Consider the following 21809-nt stretch of genomic DNA (forward strand, 5'->3'; position numbering starts at 1 on the left):
AATTCTCAGGGTCATAGTAGGCTGGTGGCTAGACAGAGGTGTTAGCTCACCTTTATTGAGCATCTGCTAAGGGTCAACCTTGTCTTGAGGACCTTGAGAAGCCTCATCGGGTGCTGGCCCTCAGGAGGTCCGCAGTTTGGCAAGGAGGCAGACAGGGGCCATGCAATTGGTAGGTGCTCTGTTTGAAGGGTGAGGATGATTGGTCTAATTATCAGTGTCTCCCCCAGGGCTGTGATCCATACTCTCCCTGCTGGTGACCTAAGACCACATGAGGATGCTGCTATGGTTTCTTGTCTTGTCTGCTTTGGATCTCGCGGCCTGGGGTGAGTTTTCTTTTACTAGGTCACAAGTGCTTTTGGCATCAGCCCCAGCCTGGTTTTGTTTGTAAATTATCCTTTCCGGGATCCTCATCCCTACCCATCAGCTATGTTCCCTATCGGAGTCCAGCTCAGGTGCCCCCTCCCCAGCTGAGACGGGCTCCAGTCCTCAGCAGCCTCTCCAAGCCTGCCCCGTACAGTTTGGTGTCAATGTCATGGTCAGGCATTTGCTCCTGATAATTTCACAGAAGGACAGAACCTCAGAACCATGATGGAGACCCTTAACAACTTAGTCTTGTAGACAGAGAAACAGGCCCCATTGTGGCAGTGACTTGCTCTAGGTCATCTGACAATTTGGGGGCGGATGCAGAGTCTAGTGGTTATGAACGTGGGGCTGGGGTCAGACAGCCTGGCTTGGAATCCAAGTCCACAGCTTAAAACCCATATCATTTTAGACAAATAACCTCTTCCAAGCCTCAGTTTCTCATTTGTATAGAGGGAGTAGTTAATTTGCTTTGTTTATTTCACAAAGTTGTTTTAAGCCACAAATGTGATAGTGCCCTAGAAAATGCTTTGTTAACTACAGAGCTGGTCTGTGGGCGACATGGTTGTTCCAGTGACATTGCCCCCATGACCTCTGGTACTGAACAGACAGAGGAGAATGAGGCATATTTGTGATGATTTTGTGTCTGTGTGCTTAGTCGCATCAGTTGTGCTCTGACTCTTTGCTGCCTCATGGACTGTAGCCTGCCAGGATCCTCTGTCCATGGGATTCTCCAGGCAAGAATACTGGAGAGGGTTGTCATGCCCTCCTCCAGGGATCTTCTGGACCCAGGGATCGAACCTGAGGCTCCTGCATTGCAGGAGAATTCTTTACTCACTGAGCCATCTGGGAAGCCCATTTGTGGTGATTAATCCTCCATTAATCCTATCTTTAAAAAAAAATCAAGTTGGAAGGGTAGTCACAACGATCTGTAAATTTCTGTATTTCAAGAACCTTGCCTGGATCACTAGGTGCTTAACATATGAATACATGTTAACATGATGACCATCTTGGTATGTGACCCTCTGATCTATTAATACATATCCAGGTGAACTGGGAATGAGCTGCCCAGCTGAGGAGACAAGAGAGACTGCATCGAACCTGAAATGAAGGGAGGCTTGGGGAGGCTGGGGAGGGTGGGAGGGGCAAAGGCCTCACTGGGGCAGATGTGAGAGGCAGAGGCAAGGTGAGGCCAGATGCATCTGTGGTTTTCCTCTTTCTTGTTTCCTAGAGGAAGGCAGGTGGGTCAGGTGGGAAGTTATCTGGGGAGACCCAGAGGCTGGGGCTGTGGGGTCGTAGGAGGAACATGGAACCGGTGCCTCTGAGCTGGTCCAGGTATTTTCCAAGGACCAGCAGCAGATGCAGTGTTCCTTTGCAGGGGATTCCCTGGAGTTGTCCTGGAATGAGACCCAAGCCCAGGGGGCTGTTACAGGAGCTTCTGGACCTGTTTGTTGGCATCTCACAACTCATTCACACAGGTCGCAATGGTGAGGCATTTAGTGGGGGTGCTGCCTGGGGCTTTTTAGGGAGACAGAAGTGTTTCTTAGAACACCACTATGGCTAGGCGGGGTGGAGGGGGTAGGGTAGAACCACAGCTCCTCCCATGGGTTGTCCTGAGTCCTTAGGCAAAGGTGGGTTCCAGAAGGAAGAGGAAACCCAGGGAAAAAAGACAAGGATCCCAGTCTCTAGCTCTCAGGGTAGAGATACCACTTCACTCAGGCAGTTCCCGGGAGCTCCCAAGTAAGGATAATGAGGGAGCCCTCGGGGGTCCTGGGGTCCTGGGTGGGGCTCTCACAGCCTAGCCCACAGTGCATGTTCATCTGAAAGAGGGAATCCCCCACCCCAGTGTTCATGGGGCTTCCTGTGGGCTCTGGCTGGGGAGCTGCTGGTTTCAGGAGAGTGACAGAACTTTCCTGAGGAGCCTGGTGGTCTACAGTCCATGGGGTCGCAAAGAGTTGGACAGGACTGAGTAACTAACACTTTTACTTTCACTTTCAGACAAGAGATGGAGAAGGGAAGGGGAGGCTGTGGTGGTGCCGGCCTCCTTCTGGGGCCTCTCCCATCACAGAGGATTCAGGATGGCCTGGACAGCCTATGGAGGGCTGGCAGGGCCTCAGCATACCAGCCTATTTCCTCTCTCCCCTCCCCCCAGGTGTGCCCACCATTGTCTCCCGCAAGGAGTGGGGAGCGAGATCCCTGACCTGCAGGGCCCAGCTGACCCGGCCTGTGGCCTATGTCATCACGGACCAGATCACGGGGATGGAATGCGAGGAGCAGAACGCGTGCAGTCAAAAGCTGAGGGGCCTGCAGTCCCGTTCCGTCTACACCAAAGGCTGGTGTGATGTGGCCTACAAGTAAGAGGCTGGTGGGGTCCCTGGAGCCCATGTTTGAGTTCTCCTTTGGAGGGGGTCTCCCCCTTCTCTGCATTTCTTAATCTCCCATTCATGTTGCTTTTCTAATGAATAAAAAATGCTAATATAAACAGAATCCAAAGGGGTCATGAAGTGGACCATTGTGAGCCACATATTCAGATGTGGTCGTGGCCTCTAAGGGTTCCAGGAAAGAAGCGAGGGAGGTTGTGTGATAAGTACAGTCTCCCCCTTGAAGCTCGAAGAACATTTCAATTTACGAAAGTCTTTACAATTATTACTCAAGTAGGCTCTCCCTGCCACCTTGAAGAATGGGCAGGAGAAATATTACCACCCCTGTGTCATAGGTGAGGATGCTGTGGTCTGGAGAAGTTAGAGAATTTGCTGAAAGTCACTTAGAGAAGGAGTGTGAACTCAGAACTCTTCCTAGGCTGCCTACTAGTCCTGCCTTGTTCCACTTCTGCTCAGAGACAGGGCTTTTTCCACTAAGTACCCTGAAGGGCCACCTCACAGTGAGACTGGGATCCCATAGGAGATGTTCCACTGGGGGTGCGGGGAGGAGGACCTGTAAATATGTGAGGCAAGGAGAGGCTTGTGTTGTGCACTGAGTATGCTCTCTGAGGATTATCAGCGGAATGGATGCCCACAGCCTCCTCTTTCCCCCTTTTTCTTTATAGAAGAAGAGAGAGAGGGAATGGTGCTCTCCTGCCTGAATTCTAAGGACAAGTATAAATGCTTTCTGAATTATCCACTTTGCGAAGGGTAACCCACATCTTATGCTTGATTTATTGAGACTGCAAATAAGTAAGGGCAGCTGGAAGCCCCCACTGGAGTCACCAGAGCCCCAGAGGGCCAGGGTTGGGAGTCTTCCCGTCTGCCCTCTGTGGGTGCCATGTTCCCTACAGCTTAGCCGCTGAGCCTACCATGAGTGCCCCATCACTCTGCCGTTGTCACTGCTGGGTTGCCTACTTCAGCCACTGCATCTTGCAGTCAGGTTTCTGGGGTGACAGGGTAACAGTCTCTAGTTTGTACGATGCGGTTGCTGTAGCCACAGGGACTGTTCACTTTGGACTGACCAAAGGCTGCAGGGACAGAGTACCTCAGTACCTGAAAGTACTGTGGCAAAGCCAGGGACACGGTGGACACAGTGAGGCCCCCACCTGGTCCTCAGGCCGATGTCACTGCAGGGTAGGATTTCTGTTCCACTTCATTCCGGGTCTTTGGCGACTTTGGGGAAATGTTCTTTCTCTGCTCAGTTTGCTGTGGAAATTCATGACCTGTTAAAAGCTGAATGTGTAAGAGTTGTGAAAATAAAGTTTTAAGACTGTAACTGGAATGTGGAATATGAGAAAGTTATAAAGAGAAGAGGAGGTAGAAGGAAAAAAAAAATACTTTGGCTTCAAAAACTAAACTGGGAGAAGGAACATCCTAACCAAATTTCTGTGATAAATAAGAGCTTAGGGATTCCTAAGGAGAAACTGAAGAAAATGTTAACTTAAAGGAATCCCTAAATTCTAATCAACTGTTTTCAATGTACAAGTGCTTGGTCCTATAATTTAAAAACATGACCAATGGATTCTCATGCCCTTGAACTAAAGTTCTCAGGTTCTTGAGAGTCACACATTGGAATTCTACTTTGAACCAAATGAGTATTTTTAAATTGAGATTCTGGGAAACACAGGTAAACTAAGTCACAAGAAAATTAAAGACATATTCCTGTATCTCTTGGAAGTCTGAAATGCATTATCCCACTCCCTTTCACTGTTATGTTATTGTAACTCATGAGCCTCTAGAACTTTTTGCATTCTGAGGATGGGTGAGAAGTTTTCTGTTACAGAAATTTGCCATTTAATCATGTTTCCTTATCTGGCAGCTTCCTGGTTGGGAATGATGGCAGAGTGTATGAAGGTGTTGGCTGGAACATCCAAGGCATGCACACCCAGGGCTATAACAACATCTCCCTGGGCCTCGCATTCTTTGGGAATAATCTAGGTAATGGTCACCCCTCTGACCCTCTACCAAGGAGTTGTCTACACTGTTTTCCGTCACTCACTCTTGTCTTTTCAGCCTACATCATGTTGTTCTTTCTGATGATGGCGTCTCTCTTGAAGTTCTTTTCTCCCTTGGATTCTATGTTGGGGCATTTTTGGAGTTGTCTTTCTCCTCTCTGGTCTGTACTCCTGTGAGACCGCCGAAGTCAACACTGATACTGCTTGAGCTCACAGTTATTGCCATCACTTTGAGAGTCTGGAAAAAGTGAAAGTCGCTCAGTCGTGTCCGACTCTGTCTCCAGGCCAGAATACTGGAGTGGGTAGTCTCTCCTTTCTCCAGGGTATCTTCCTGACCCAGGAATTGAGCCAGGGTCTCCTGCATTGCAGGCAGATTCTTTACCAACTGAGCTATCAGGGAAGCTCTGAAGTTGATAATTAGGAACTGGCAGATGCAGAAAAACATGGCTTTTCTCTTCCTCCAGTGTCTCCCATTGGTAGAGCCCAACCAGTGGCCAGCAGGCAAGGAAGTCTGGGAAATGTAGTCTGCAGGTTTCTAGTCCTCAGCAAAGCACTGGAGAGCACAGAGTAGGCCATGGCTGATTCATGTCAATGTATGGTAAAAACCACTACAATATTGTAAAGTAATTAGCCTTCAATTAAAACTAATAAATTAAAAAAACAAGCCAACAACAAATAACTGGCACCTGCCTGGATCCTCATCTTCCAAGTGGGGCTAGTAATAGTATTTATCTCAGAGGTTTTCTATGAGGATTACGTAAGTTAATGGATGTGAAGAGCACTTGGCCTCCTGTCTGATTGTGGAAGCTATTAAATAAACATAGTCACCTTTTCCGCCAAACTAAGGCATTCCTGACGTGGTCAGGTGGGCCTCCTACAGGTAGCTTTCACTGTCTCCGAGTGACTCCACATAGTGATGGAGTGGATAAATAAAGCACTTGGAAGAAGTCACCAACTTGGTTTCTAAGAGCTGTGTGTAAGTACTTCTTTGTCTCTTAGCCTCTCTGTCCTGGCTACTGGACCAGTTTCTTCTCTTCTCATCCATCAGTTATTTAGGCTCAAGGGGTCAACTTATCCTCCCTCTACATCTAGACCAGGTTGGAACTTTTTGCTAACAGTTCTGTGCTCCATGTCATCCTCTCTCAGGCAGCAGTCCAAGCCCCACTGCCTTATCAGCCGCAGAGGACCTGATCTTCTATGCCATAAAGAAGGGTCACCTATCACCCAGGTATATTCAGCCACTTCTCTTGAAAGCAGAGAGCTGCCTGGTCCCTCATCAGCCACTGATGCCCAGGAAAGGTAAAGCCTCTGCGTCCTGCCACATCCTCCTCCCAGTTACCACCCAGCAACAATAGGGAATGCCTTTTCTTATTGGTATTCATTGGTTTCTCACACCAAGAACATCTCTTGCTGAGATCTGGAAAATTCTAAGAGGGCACCTTCCTGGCCTCTCCTTTTCACTGGAACCATATAGCCATCGAACCATTCTTGACATAAATATATATGTACACATGTCTTCACTCAGCAAATATTTACTGAATACCAGGCACTCTTCTAGGTACTGAGGGTGCAGCTGTGAACAAAACAGATAAAACTTTACATTGAAGTAGTGAAAGATAGAAAATGAATCAATAAGTAAAATATATATGATTTTAGATGACATCAGGGTTATGGAGAAGAATAAAGCATGGAAATGGGGTGGGGTAAAATATATATGTATTTGTGTATATTACGTGAATACACATACACACGCAATATCTGTCTCATACTCTCTCTCTCTCACACACACATACCTCCTTCTAAAAGCAAAACAAGCCAACCTTCAACATGACCACAGCACACTGAGAAAAACTTGGGTTCACAGATTACACTGACATGAGTTTGAACAGTCCAAGAAGTTGGATAATAAAAATCATGCATTATTTTGGAAAGACAAGCAGCAACCTAAAACCAGTACAATTATAAGCGCTTTCAATAGTTTAACACTCTCTGCTAGAGTGGATGTTGCCTAGGACTCAGGAATGTTTTTTATTAAGCTTTTTAAGTTGCAAATCTTTAAAATTTATCTTGCTTTCAGACTGGTGTTGTCTTCATTAATAACACTTTTACGTGTATAGAATTCTTTAGAGATTTCAAATTACCATATGCATGTGCTCAGTTCAGAAAGTCAGCTGATTTCTGCACATTGGTCTTGTTATATAAGTACACACATCTGCATTTATTTGCAATGCATATTCAAGCATGTAGGTATCAGTAGTCTTTTCCCTTCTGCTCACATACTGATTCCATAGTTATCAGAACTTGACTTTTGCGTCTGCCCCTTACCTCCAGCTGCCTGACCCAGACAATCCCTATCTAGACTTTCCCAGAAACCCACAGAATCCCACACGTTAGGATGTGTTAGTGGTTGCCAGAGGTTGGGGAGTCTGAGGAGTCATCAGCCTGCAGTTGTGAGATTGTCCCCATGTGGGCACAGGCGAATTTGCATCGCACTGTTTTTTCCCTGTCCACAGCTTGCCCCAACATCATCACAAGGTCAGCTTGGGAAGCCAGGCAGACACACTGCCCTACAATGAGTCTCCCAGCCAAATATGTTGTCATCATCCACACTGCTGGGGCAACCTGCAACATATCCATGGACTGCCGGATCCGTGTCCGAGATATACAATCTTATCACATGGACACACAGAACTTCTGTGACATCGGATATCAGTAAGTGGGACTGGTGCAAACTTGAGCCTCCTTTTCTTTTTTTTTTTTTTAATTTTTTTTTCTGTCTTTTTTTTTTTTTTTTTAATTAGTTGGAGGCTAATTACTTCACAACATTTCAGTGGGTTTTGTCATACATTGATATGAATCAGCCATAGATTTACACGTATTCCCCATCCTGAACCCCCCTCCCACCTCCCTCTCCACCCGATTCCTCTGGGTCTTCCCAGTGCACCAGGCCCGAGCACTTGTCTCGTGCATCCCACCTGGGCTGGTGATCTGTTTCACCATAGATAGTATACATGCTGTTCTTTTGAAATATCCCACCCTCACCTTCTCCCACAGAGTTCAAAAGTCTGTTCTGTATTTCTGTGTCTCTTTTTCTGTTTTGCATATAGGGTTATCGTTACCATCTTTCTAAATTCCATATATATGTGTTAGTATGCTGTAATGTTCTTTATCTTTCTGGCTTACTTCACTCTGTATAAGGGGCTCCAGTTTCATCCATCTCATTAGGACTGATTCAAATGAGTTCTTTTTAATGGCTGAGTAATATTCCATGGTGTATATGTACCACAGCTTCCTTATCCATTCATCTGCTGATGGGCATCTAGGTTGCTTCCATGTCCTGGCTATTATAAACAGTGCTGCGATGAACATTGGGGTGCACGTGTCTCTTTCAGATCTGGTTTCCTCAGTGTGTATGCCCAGAAGTGGGATTGCTGGGTCATATGGCAGTTCTATTTCCAGTTTTTTAAGGAATCTCCACACTGTTCTCCATAGCGGCTGTACTAGTTTGCATTCCCACCAACAGTGTAAGAGGGTTCCCTTTTCTCCACACCCTCTCCAGCATTTATTGCTTGTAGACTTTTGGATAGCAGCCATCCTGACTAGCGTGTAATGGTACCTCATTGTGGTTTTGATTTGCATTTCTCTAATAATGAGCGATGTTGAGCATCTTTTCATGTGTTTGTTAGCCATCTGTATGTCTTCTTTGGAGAAATGTCTGTTTAGTTCTTTGGCCCATTTTTTGATTGGGTCATTTATTTTTCTGGAATTGAGCTTCAGGAGTTGCTTGTATGTTTTGCAAGTGGTGCTGGGAAAACTGGTCAACCACTTGTAAAAGAATGAAACTAGAACACTTTCTAACACCATACACAAAAATAAACTCAAAATGGATTAAAGATCTAAATGTAAGACCAGAAACTATAAAACTCCTAGAGGAGAACATAGGCAAAACACTCTCTGACATAAATCACAGCAAGATCCTCTATGACCCACCTCCCAGAATATTGGAAATAAAAGCAAAACTAAACAAATGGGACCTAATGAAACTTAAAAGCTTTTGCACTACAAAGGAAACTATAAGTAAGGTGAAAAGACAGCCCTCAGATTGGGAGAAAATAATAGCAAATGAAGAAACAGACAAAGGATTAATCCCAAAAATATAACTTTATTTTAATTTAAGTTTTTCTTTATTAATTCTCACACTCAGATGATCCAAGGTGTGTTCTTTAAAAAACACAGTTGATTTTATCTCAGCGTGCCTCCAGCTCTGACAGTGGCTTGTTCTAAGATTTGACCTTCATAGCGCAGGGATGTTGGTTAATCTCGTGTTTTGTATCTTGGTGGCCAGGGGGTGAGACAAAGCAAAAAGCATTCTGAATGTGGTGTGAGAGAACCGCACTTAATTTCCCCAAAGTGATTATCTGCACTCAAACAGAGAGGAAAATATGATATGAAATAATGTAGGTACAAGTGCCCAGCTCATTGTTGGTGCTCAAAAAATATTAATTTATCAAGAGTTTAAACGTGTGTTTTGACTTCTATTGTGAGCTATCCCTTCCTTTAATCCCAATTCTTCAGCTTCTTTCATAAGGCCACCCACATCTTTCACCTGCTTGCTCTATCTCACATAATCCCACTCACACTCTTTGCTCCAATCATGTCAAATGCTACACATTCCATATGGTTTCATATGAACCCTTCTCATCCTTCACCTAGTTACTTCCTATTCTTCTAGGTTGACTTTCTCAGTGCCCCAATCCCTCACCTATGTTACCTCAGGGCTTCATATACCTCCATGGTAGCACTTACCAGTCTGTATTTGTGCCAGTACCATACTGTCTTGATGACTGTGGCTTTGTAGTAGAGTCTGAAGTCAGGCAGGTTGATTCCTCCAGTTCCATTCTTCTTTCTCAAGATTACTTTGGCTATTTGAGGTTTTTTGTATTTCCATACAAATTGTGAAATTCTTTGGTCTAGTTTTGTGAAAAATACCGTTGGTAGCTTGATAGGGATTGCACTGAATCTATAGATTGCTTTGGGTAGAATAGCCATTTTGACAATATTGATTCTTCCAATCCATGAACACGGTATGTTTCTCCATCTGTTTGTGTCCTCTTTGATTTCTTTCATCAGTGTTTTATAGTTTTCTATGTATAGGTCTTTTGTTTCTTTAGGTAGATATACTCCTAAGTATTTTATTCTTTTTGTTGCAATGGTGAATGGTATTGTTTCCTTAATTTCTCTTTCTGTTTTTTCATTGTTAGTATATAGGAATGCAAGGGATTTTTGTGTGTTAATTTTATATCCTGCAATTTTACTATATTCATTGATTAGCTCTAGTAATTTTCTGGTAGAGTCTTTAGGGTTTTCTATGTAGAGGATCATGTCATCTGCAAACAGTGAGAGTTTCACTTCTTCTTTTCCTATCTGGATTCCTTTTACTTCTTTTTCTGCTCTGATTGCTGTGGCCAAAACTTCCAACACTATGTTGAATAGTAGTGGTGAGAGTGGGCACCCTTGTCTTGTTCCTGATTTCAGGGGAAAGAGCCTCCTTTTCTTCAGGGCTATAGGAAGGAAGGCCTGGGGAGGGAGCCAGTGTTTACCGAGCTCTTCCTTTGTGCCAAGTGCTTTACATAAGACATCATCTTTTTATTTGTGCAGGATTCTGGACTGAGCATTCTTCAGAGCCTAGCTAAGGTTTAGTTATCTCCCCTGGGCATGTTCTCCATGAGTGGTTGGGAAGACTCTGAAAGGAAGATGTTAAAACAATAGTGATAAACCAAGAGTGTGAGACCCTTATGGGAGGCTGTCAACAGACCATGCCTTTTAAATGTAATCCCTTCCAACCAGCCAGAAACCCAGACCCTGTTCACCCCGTGCTGCCCTTGAGCCCAACCCCAAACTTGCTCTCTCTGATGTTAGAATCCTGCAATACCTCTGGTATTGCTTACTCCATTTATAGACACAGGAAACTTTAACTTCTCTGGACTTCTTTTGCCTCCTTTCTGCAGTAGGGCAACAATACCTTATCTATTTGATAATACCAAGTGAGCTAGAACAGTGGGAAGCTTCTTAGACATTCCCTTGGAATTTTCATAGAAGAAATTTAGGGTTAGAGAATGATAACTTTTAATTATTAGTACTAATTTTAATTTTATTGACATCTAGTTGATTTACAATGTGTTAGTTTCAGGTATACAGCAAAGTGATTCAGTGACAACCTATAAAAGAATAAATTAAAAAAATTTTTATTTATTTATTTACTGGCTGGTCTGGGTCTTCATTGCTGTGCAGGTTTGCTCTAGTTGCGGGGAGCAGGGGGTGCCTATTCTCTAGTTGCGATGCAGGCTTCTCTTTGTGGTAGCTTCGCTTGTTGTGGAGCATGGGCTCTAGAGCACAGGTTCATGGTTATGGCTCATGGGCTTATTTGCTCCACAGCATGTGAGATCTTCCCGAATCAGGGTCAAACCTGTGTCTCCTGCATTGGCAGGTAGATTCTTTACCACTGAGCTACAGGGAAGCTGTGACTTAATCACAACAAATTTTATGAAGTCTCAGGTGGGTTTGTTTTATATATGTCCTGGTGGCTCAGATGGTAAAGAACCCGCCTGCAATGAAGGAGACTAAAACTAAGATCATGGCATCCAGTCCCATCACTTCATGGCAGATAGATGGGGAAACAGTGGAAACAGTGGCTGACTTTATTTTTCTGGCCTCCAAAATCACTGCAGATGGTGACTGCAGTCATGAAATTAAAAGACGCTTACTCCTTGGAAGGAAAGTTATGACCAACCTAGACAGCATACTAAAAAGCAGAGACATTACTTTGCCAACAAAGGTCCGTCTAGTCAAGGCTATGGTTTTTCCAGTGGTCATGTATGGATGTGAGAGTTGGACTGTGGAGAAAGCTGAGCGCCGAAGAATTGATGCTTTGGAACTGTGGTGTTGTAGAAGACTCTTGAAAGTCCCTTGGACAGCAAGGAGATCCAACCAGTCCATCCTAAAGGAGATCAATCCTGGGTGTTCGTTGGAAGGACTGATGTTGAAGCTGAAGCTCCAATGCTTTGGATACCTGATGTGAAGAGCTGACTCGTTGGAAAGGCCCCTGATGCTGGGAAAGATTGAGGGCAGGAGGAGAAGGGGATGACAGAGGATGAGATGGTTGGATGACATCATCGACTCGATGGACATGGGTTTGGGTAGACTCTGGGAGTTGGTGATGGACAGGGAGGCCTAGTATGCTGCAGTTCATGGGGTCACAAAGAGTCGGATATGACTGAGCGACTGAACTGAACTGAACTGAACTGGCTTCGATCCCTGGGTTGGGAAGATCCCCTGGAGGAGGGCATGGCAACCCACTCCAATATTCTTGCCTGAGAATCCCCCATGGACAGAGGAGCCTGGCAGGCTGTTGTCCTTGGAGTCACAAAGAGTTGGACATGCCTTAGTGACTAAGCACATGTCTCGTTCTGGGCCGGCTGCCTTTCTCCTCTGAACTCCCATTTTAAAAACAGCCTCTGTAAGTAGGAGAAAACTATGGCTGCATTTTACATGCAGGATTTCCCACAGCCTTGCTATGGTTATTAAGCTTAGTTAATAAAGAATTAAATGTGGAAATTCCAAATGGAAAATGCCAGGACCTGAGGGAATGTTAGTTTCCTTTCACATTCTTTCTTTGGGGACTGGCTTGATTTCTGTCCTTTGACTTTGGAGGCCTGTTATGGTGCTCACTCCCACTGCAGCCTCGGGATACAGCATCTGCCACTCTGGCACCAACTGTGCTTGGTATGGACAAAGGGCCCTCTCATTCATCATTTCTTACTTTTTCACCAGTATTTATTGGGGTATCCCTGGTGGCTCAGCGGTAAAGAACCAGCCTGAAATGAAGGAGATGCAGGTGCAATCCCTGGAGAAGGAAATGGCAGCCCACTCCAGTTCCTGCCTGAAAAAAAAAAACATGGATAGAGGAGACTGGTGGGCTACAGTCCATGGGTTCGCAAAGAGTCAGACACAATGGAAGCAACTGAGCATGCATGCGTGCTACGTGCTTGATGCTCAGCAAGATGAATTAGCTCCTTCCCTTGGGGAGGAGAGAGGATAGTAAACAGTCATGACGTTTGTGAGTGTTGGCACTGGGATGGATGAGTAACAGAATGTGCCAGGGTGGACCTCTAACAAGACTTCAGAGGACTGAATGGTATCACAGCAGGGCTTCAGCAGGGAGAGGCATCCACACTGGGACATGGATATGGAGTGGACGTCAGTCAGGCAAAGAAGGATGCGGAGTGTTCCAGGCAAGAAGGAGCAGCACATACAAGGACCTGGAGTCCAGACAGAGCACAAATGAAAGAAGCTTGCGTGCTAAGTTGCTCCAGTCATGTCCGACTCTTTGCGACTCTATGGACTGTAGCCCACCAGGCTCCTCTGTCCCTGGGATTCTCCAGGCAAGAATCCTGGAGTGGGTTGCCATGGCCTCCTCCAGGGGGTCTTCCTGATCCATGGATCAAACCCGTGTCTCTCATATCTCTTGCATTGACGGGCATGTTCTTTACCATGAGCACCACCTGGGATGCCCACAGAGAAGCTTAACTCCTACCTAAAATAGACAAAGAGGGGAATGGTGAGAGGGAAGGCTGGAAAGGCTGACAGAAGCCACAGCACAGGGGCCTGGGCATTGGTCCTGATAGGGTGACTCTATCTGAAAGGCAATGGAAAATCCATGCCCTATGATGGGATCTGTATTTAGCAAAACCACTCTGGGGGCTGTTTTAAGCATGGATTGGAAGGAGGTAAAACTCTGGGCAGACAGCTTTTACAGTAATTCAGACAGCAGGTGATGGTGACCTGGAGCAGCATAGCAGCTGTCGGCATAGAGGTAAGTGGAGAAATTTAAAACAGGAGAAATGGTTGACAAGCCATGAATGTCGATTGGATAGGGCTGGGAGAACGAGAGTGAGGCATTCAGTCTGATGCCCAATTTTCTGGCTAAGGAAATTGTGGAAGAAGATGGGTTTGTTTGGACATGTTGGCTTTTAGAGATTGTAATTGAGCTATGGCTTCCCAGCTGGCTCAGTGGTAAAGAATCTGCCAGCCAAGCAGGAGACACAGGAGATGTGGGTTCAGTCCCTGAGTTGGGAAGATCCCCTGGAGAAGGAAACAGAAACCTACTCCAGTATTCTTGGCTGGCAAATCCCATGGACAGAGGAGCCTGGGGGGCTACAGTCCATGAGCAGATATGAGTCAAAAGAGGGAAAAAGTGTTGGACATGACTTAAGCAACTAAAAAACAACAACAATTGGAGTTATAAGACTGGATGGTTGTCCAGGGAGAATATGTTGAGTGAGAAGAGGGAAGGGGTGAGACCAGAGTCCTGGGGAGGAGAACCAGGGAGGAGAACACGTCAAGAAATTAGTGGCCAACAGGATCAGAATAAAAATCAGTTTTCACTACTAGTGTCAGCATGTGGCAGTGGACTGATGTTGCTGTCATCATTGCTTGTCACTGTCTGTCTTCATTTCTTAGGTTCAGTGACTATTTCTTTTTTTTTTTTTGCCTTTTTGTCTCTGTTCACATTGGCACATATGGTAAGAGTGATAGTAATGGTAGTAATAATAATAGCAAGTGGATGAAAGGATGAATTAATGATTCAAGGAGTGAATGAAGCCAGTTGTCCCCAGAGTAATTTTCTCCTTTTCCCTTTGCCTAACTTTAGCTTCCTGGTGGGCCAGGATGGTGGTGTGTATGAAGGAGTTGGCTGGCATACCCAAGGCTCTCACACATACGGATACAACGATATTGGCCTAGGAATTGCCTTCATAGGCAACTTTGTAGGTAAGGGGTAAACATGGGGCAGAGGGACTCTGGATGATGAAGTATTATGTGAAATATCTGGGAAGCAATGGGGATAAGATGCATTGTGGTGCTTGACAGTGTCAGTGGGATGCTTAAAGCAAGAGGCAGGTCCCCAGGAGTCCCTCTCAGGCAGAACCTTTCCTCCAAATTCACCTGTACCAATACCCAGTTCTATCTGTTTTTAGAGCCATGCCCAACACAAGCATGGAGCAAGAGAGAAAAAAGTCTTTTGCAAACTTTGGTGTTTTCATAGCACTGTTGGCAAATGTAGCGTCTTCCTTGGTAACCATGGCAACTGCACTGGGGTGCATCACTATCTCTTATGGACAAGCAATGAATGGTCTGGTGCTGCCATGTCTGCCCCGTGGTGACTGTTGAGAAGTGGTGTGTTGAGCTGCAGTTATTTTTCAGAGAGGCTTTGAACTTTCTAGAAGGCAGAATCAGGGAGCACAATGACCTTGTTTTCCCAAGAAACTTACAGGAATTTGTTGGCTATGGTGGTGATGGGGACAGAGGGAGCCTGGGCTAGGTGCTTGTCCCTGCCCAAAGCAAGTAACCTTGAGACCCTAGTGATTGCTGGGCTAAATGTGTTTTGCAGAAAAACCACCAAATGCCGCAGCGCTGGAGGCAGCTCAGAACCTGATCCAGTGTTCCGTGGTCAAGGGGCATCTGGTCCCCAACTACCTGCTGGTGGGGCACAGCGATGTGACCAACATTCTGTCTCCTGGGCGGGCTCTGTACAACATCATTAAGACTTGGCCTCACTTCAGACAATAAGGGAACCCAAATTCCTTCCAATACCACCCCTTCCCCAACCGTGGCTCCTGAGTCTCCCCTTCTTCACCTTCCATCCTGGCTCAACACCTGTGTCCCCTCCCTGCCAGCCCCATCCTGTTTCTTCGGCTTCAGGTTAGTATGATCATTTCCTAACTAGTGTGATCAGTTCCATACGATCAAACCCCACAGTGGGGCATTCCAGCCCTCTGAGTCTGCACCCAGCCTCCTTCCCTCCTCACCTTCCTCTCCCCAGCACCCACCTCCTCACCCAGGTGAGCCTCCTTGTCCCTTTGTACACACCCCTCTCCTGGTGTGCCTTCCCCTGCCATTGTTGTAGCCATGCACTCCGGGAAACAAACTCACTCAGAATGACAGTGCAGATAGTGGAGTGCAGTTTATTACACTGGCGGGCCCAAGGCAGAGTCTCCTCTTAGCCAAGGACTCTGACTGACTTTGGTGAAAACCTTATATACCTTAAGTGTACTGCTCAAACCCACAATCCCATATTCCTTAAACCTAGCCTGGAAAGTCTTAAAGGGAGATACAATCAGGTTACAGCCATGATTCACAATCAGAAGGGTCAGCTGGTTATGCATTGTAGCCTACACCAATGAGTGCCATAAAGATTACAAAGGTGATTGACTACATAGGGGATTAATACATTCTTTTTGGTGATGGGAAATCTTGGTATGGAATCTGGTGTTTATCAGTCCAGGAGGCCAGTTCGGCCATAGGTATATTATCCCCATGGCTACCAGGCACATAGTCCAAAGCTCACTGAAAATGCAAGATGGAGTTTCCTTCTTTTTCAAGATGGAGTCAGCTTGGCCTGTTCCTTTCCTCGCTCACCATCTGCCTGGCAGCTCCCAGCCTCACACGTGACCCAGGTCAACAACCCAGCCCCTCCTCTCTGTTCACACACTACCTTATCCATATTTGTATGCAGCCCTTATTTCAGGGCAGTGATTATTTATAGAAATTCTCTCCACTGGGTTGTGAATTTGTCCATTTTCATTCATGTCTGTGTCCTCAGTTCTTCAGCAGTGTCTGGAATACAGAAAAGTGAAAGTGAAAGTCACTCAGTCGTGTCCCGCAATTTGTGTCCCCATGAACTATACAGTTCATGGAATTTTCCAGGCCAGAATATTGGAGTGAGTAGCCTTTTCCTTCTCCAGGGGATCTTTCCAACCCAGGAATCGAACCAGGGTCTCCTGCAATTGCAGGCGGATTCTTTACCAACTGAGCTATCAGGGAAGGTGCTACAAATACAAAAGTCATTGGAGAAATGGATGAATAAAGGAATGAGTAGACCAAGTCCTTGCTCCCCTTTCCAATTTGCTTATCATCCCCCTTTTGGGGAAGACTTGTTGGACAATACCTCATCCCACCAGCATTCTCTCTGTTCTGTTGCCTCCCAGTCTGAGACTCAGAGCTTCTCTGGCTGCTGTGGTTGTTGTGTCTCCAGAGTCCCGTGTCCCCATCCTCCTAGAGCTCCCTGAGGGCAGAGGTTGTGTCCACACAGCCTCTATGTGGACTGCTGCTCTCTGTCCTTCCCCGGTTGGGTCTGCTAGGCATCAAGCTGAGCGGGGACTCAGAGCTTGGGGCTCTGCAGCCCTCCGTCCCTGGGCTCCTCCTGCCCAAAGTGAAGCCTCATCCTTTCAGATGGGGGAAATAACCTCCTGCTGTTTACTAGAAGTTCCAGTTCCATAGGAACTGGAAACTACCTGCTAATGGCAGTTTTTCCTGATCTGGAAACAGGGAAAGGAGGAAGAAGGGGAGAAACCTGGACGCCCCACCTCCTCCTTTGGTATTTTGGTCTTTGCTTTTAGAGTGTTTCACACCTCTTAGAACAAAGCAGGTTCAACCTCACATTTTCACAGCTGTTTGTGCTTTTCAAAGACTGTCCCCCTAATCTCACTGGATTCACTTTATCCTCAGTGTAGGGTATAGTTCTGGTGAGGCAGAAGAGGAAAGATGACCTCAACAGAAGTAGGTTACCTTTATTTAGGCAAGGAGAGGTGACAGTCGTCCTAACGACCAGGCTGAGTGCCCAGAGGGATCAGGGAGGCTTCATACTTATAGGGAAGTTTGTGGAAGTGATAAGGGAAACGTCAATCAGGTGGGATATTTTGAGTATTCTTTTGTTGAGGTGACATTTATAGTTGGGCAGGGGGTGATAAGTCTTCTGGGTGGGTGTAGGGGGTGGTAGGTTTACAGACAGGGGGTGATAAGTCCCAGATAGATGCAACCAGCCTGGAGCATCAGGGTGGAACTAAAGTTATACTTTATAAAGTTTTCTCCGAAGTTAGATGATTCAGCAAGGGCCTTTGAGACTGTTGTTCTCTTTTCTAGGCCCAAAAGACTGCTTCACTCAGGCCACCTGGGCACATAAGCAGGGGAAGGAATTGTTTATCTGGGGGTCTCAATACCCCTTTCTGACTTACAGAGCCATGGGGAGAGGGGAGGCTGCTCCAGGAGGAGACCCTCTTGGGATGGGAGTCACTGGACCAGAAGCTCTGGTCAGCCCAGTCCTTTCTTTGGGGTGAAACCTCCCCAACTCGCCACAGTGTGTCTCCCCTTCTCTTTCAACATCCAGGGTGAGTTTCAGAGCCCTTCCTACAGGGAGTGGCCAAAAAGGTGTTTGTGTGATGAGAAGTGATCCCAAGAAAAGAGCTGCCCTCCAGCTTTCTCTGCCTTTCTTACCACCCTGCAGAGTGGAGGGTCTCTGGCCTTTGATTCAAAGCACATTCCTGGCCTCAGGATCTCACTAGCCTCCCTAGCCCCTGACCCAGGCAGGCTTTCCTAGCGGGGAGGGAGGAAGTGGGTTGTAGACACCCTTATATCCATCAGTGCTCATCAAGGCCTCCTCAAATCAGCGTTATTGCAGGGTCTGGATTATTGTCTTTTCAAGATTATTTACTTTTATTTGTCTTAAATACACAAAATCTAGGTGAAACCAGAGCACTCAGTCAGAAAATGCTTTTTTAAGGTCAATCCTGAGGCAGCCAATTCCATTCAGTTGCCTCTTCGGAGTCCTTTGTGTGCAGAAATTCTTTCCAGCTCCCCTTTAATTATTTAAAGTGGGATTCAGGGAATTCCCCAGTGGTCTGATGGTTAGCTCTCACTGCTGGGGCCCAGGTTTGATCCCTGGTGAGGGAACTAAAATCCTACAAGCCGTGAGGGGTGGCCAAAAAAAAAAAAAAAAAAAGTGGAGTTCATACTAACATCCCTCCTCAGAGGTTAGCTGTGAGGATTAAGTGAATTTAGAGTCCTGTGACTCGTGGTTGCATATAATGTGATCCTGCCAAAGTTGAGTGGTGGTATCATGGTTCTTGTTACTGTTGTGGTGGTGGTTGCCATCTGTTACTGCTATTTGACACTGGCAGGAAGGATACACCCTTGTGGGCATCAGTCTCAGCCTCCTGGGGAGCTGGCAAAGGCTGGGGGGAGCAGGGAGGAGCCCCACAGGTCGGGCACAGGTGAAGGAACCCTTGGCATGGGAGGGACACAGTGGCTTCACGACCCTGGACTTTCGGGGCTGGAGAGCCTCTAAGCCCATCTTGTTAGCTGTTTTCCACAACTGTAAGCTCAGAAAGAAAAAAAATGCCACCAAAACTTTTATTTGACTCTGAAATACTAATTTGATTTAAGCCTATTTTCCAGAAAACTGAAACCAAAGAGGGCAGATGACTTGTTTAAGTTCACTCAGTGAGTTAAATAAAAGAGGAACCCTCAGATTCTTTTTTTTTTTTTAATCTGAAGAACTTTATTGATCTTTTTTAAAGGGATGAGGTTATTTGTTTGGCTGTGTCAGGTCTTAGCTGCATCATGCAGAATCTTTAGCTACAGCATGTGGGATCTAGTTGCCAGACCAGGGACTGAATCTGGGTTCCTTGCACTGGGATCATGGAGTCTTAATCCCTGTACCACGAGGGAAGTCCTAGGAATCTTCAGATTCTGAGCACAGCCCCATTCTTGCACCTCTCTGGTTGAACTCACATATGACCCCTCCTTTCCGACAGAATAAAGTAAAGCATCTCAGCATGCACAGCATTTAGGGCTTTCCACAAGCACTCCAACCTACCCTTTTGCACAGAATGAGACTTAGGTTGCAATTTGCAGATTCTCCTCCTGCAGTTGCCCACTTTGGGGCCTTTGCCCACCTGTCCCTGCCCTCCTTGTGACCCCCCAGTCCCACCAGGTTTCCAGATGCTTCTGGTCTGTTTCTCTAGACCAGAGATGACATCTCCCTCCACTGGGTGCCCGGGGCCTTTGCCTGGTCCTCTTGGTGGCTCATCGCTGGTCTCCTCTCTTCCCCCTTCTGACCTGGATTTCTGGGCCGGTGCCTGCACCTCCCTGGCCCAGTGCTGGTGCACTGGGGTGGGGGTGCGGCACCTGCCTGTCTGCGGACTGGAAGGGGAAGAGCCCCATCTGTACAGGGCAGGGCAAGCAGAGGCAGCGTTCCCAGCCCAGAAGGGCGGCAGCCCTTCCCTGGGCGTCTTGGGATGTTTGTCACAGAGTGGAAAATCCCAGTGTCTGCCTGGTGCCAGGAACCCGCCTACTCTCGTAACACATCAGAGGCCACGGGTTAATTCCTCTTAATCCCCAGCCCTCCGCACTCTGGTGGCCTCTCCATCGGTGTGAGGTTGGGGGGGAGAGATTCTCCAGCACCAGTGCTCCCCCAGCCCTTGGAGGCTTCTGTAACCTTCTCCCTGTGGGGGCCTTGAGGCTGCTCCCCACCAGCTGGCCCTTCAGGAAAGGCCCCCTCCCCGAGGTCTCTGCCCAGCCTCTCATGGGCTTCCTGGCTTTTCCTCTGTCTCATTGGCTTCTTTCTTCCCACACTTGTGTGTCTCTCTAGTGGCCCCTGTCTCCCTCCTGCCTCCCCCCTCTCTCTTTTTCTCAGGCTGCCTCCCTCTTCGTCTCTCAGGGCCTCTCCTTTTCTCTCTGACAGCCCTTGTACTGCTCTATCTCTCTGCCTTCGCCCTTTCTCTTTTGCTCTCATTAACCTCTAGGCTGCGGCAGCGTGGAGGAGATGATGGGCTCTGTGCTGTAGTACCAGAGACTCTGCCCTCCACCAAGCTCTGCTCTGTCCCAGTATTGTAGCCACGCATTCTGGGAAACAAACTCACTAAGAAGGACGATGCAGATAGTGGAGTGCAGTTTATTACACCGGTGGGCCCAAGGCAGAGTCTCCTCTTAGTCAAGGACCCTGACCAGTTTTTCTGAAAACCTAAGTACCCTAAGTGTACATGCCCAAACCCACCTCCCCCAATTCCCTGAAACTAGTCTGAACAAAGGAAAAGAAAGATACAAAGTTAACCCCCATTCACATGCCTTAAGCCTAGGTAGTTAACAGTTGACAATTATCAATAGGCCTGTGGTCATATCCCAATAAGCATAATAGAATTTATGATTCTATTCGGTTACACTGATAATTAGGGTATTCTTTTAGGCAACAGAGAGTCTAGGTACGAGCTCTGGGGCTCTTCCATCCAGGGGGCCTGGTTTTCCAGTTGGTCTGTCGTTTCGATAGATACTGGGCATGTAGCTCACAGTCCACAATCTGGCCCAAGATGGAGTCCTGCTTTCAAGATGGAGCCTGTTCTGTCTGTTTCCTCCTTCACCAGGGCTGCCAGCCCTGCTGGGGAGGAGGAAGTGGGGGTGGAAGGCCGGGGTGGGGTGGCTCTGGGGAAGGCACACATCTTTTGGAAGCTTAGAGCCACAAAGAATGGACAGGTGTGTTTCTGGCCCAGCAGGTTCTTCCGGGGCAGCTGATTTAGGACAGGGCTTTAATTAGAGGCGCTGGCTCTGGGTGAGGAAGGTGTGATTAGCTGGGAGGAGTGGTGGGCGGGGGTGTGAGACCCTGAAAGGGGTGGCAGGGACTTCTGGGGGACTTTCTGCAGGGGGCTGGAGTAAGAACTGTGTCCCCACAGTGGGAAGCTGGAGGTTCCCTCTCAGGGTGGCCAAGAGCTTTTGCACCCAAGGCTGATGAAGCTGCCTGCAGAGAGGTGTGAAATGAAATCTCTCTTGCCATTATCAATAAACAAGAAATGGCACAGCCATTAGTGATTTCTGGCCTTCAAATGTGGATGAGAGCTCTCCAAACTGTGATCCAGCGGATGCTGCCACCCCTCCCACTCCCATCCCCTCCACGGTGATTCCAAGAAGCAAGGTAAACAAGGAAACAGGATTTGGCCCCAGATAGCTGAGGTGCATATAAAAGGAATGGATTCTGTGGGCCCAGAGGCCTGCATCTTTCCATATAGAATGCTAAATTCCTTAACTTGATACCTGATACTTGATGTTCAGACTGCCTGCTCCCTTTGTAGCAAACTTGTATATAGCCAGACTCCCCCCCTGCCTCCTTGGAGCAGTTTTCTCAGAGCTACTGAGATGCTGTCTCCCTGGCTTGGAGTCCTAAACATCCCACCAAATAAAATAACTC

At 46.9% G+C, this 21809-nt stretch overlaps 1 protein-coding gene across 1 annotated transcript; it reads left to right on the forward strand.

The window, feature by feature from the left end:
* The first annotated feature begins 220 nt into the window (after positions 1-220).
* On the forward strand, positions 221-15856 carry PGLYRP3 (peptidoglycan recognition protein 3). The gene is given in 9 exon segments (XM_061119888.1): positions 221-323; positions 1739-1776; positions 1778-1847; positions 2513-2714; positions 4603-4721; positions 5885-6037; positions 7252-7450; positions 14448-14566; positions 15186-15856. Coding segments are annotated over 9 exon segments (1134 nt in total). The 5' UTR covers positions 221-268; the 3' UTR covers positions 15365-15856.
* Positions 15857-21809: the final 5953 nt, after the last annotated feature.

Source organism: Dama dama, chromosome 20, assembly GCF_033118175.1.
Source record: "Dama dama isolate Ldn47 chromosome 20, ASM3311817v1, whole genome shotgun sequence".
NCBI lineage: Eukaryota > Metazoa > Chordata > Mammalia > Artiodactyla > Cervidae > Dama > Dama dama.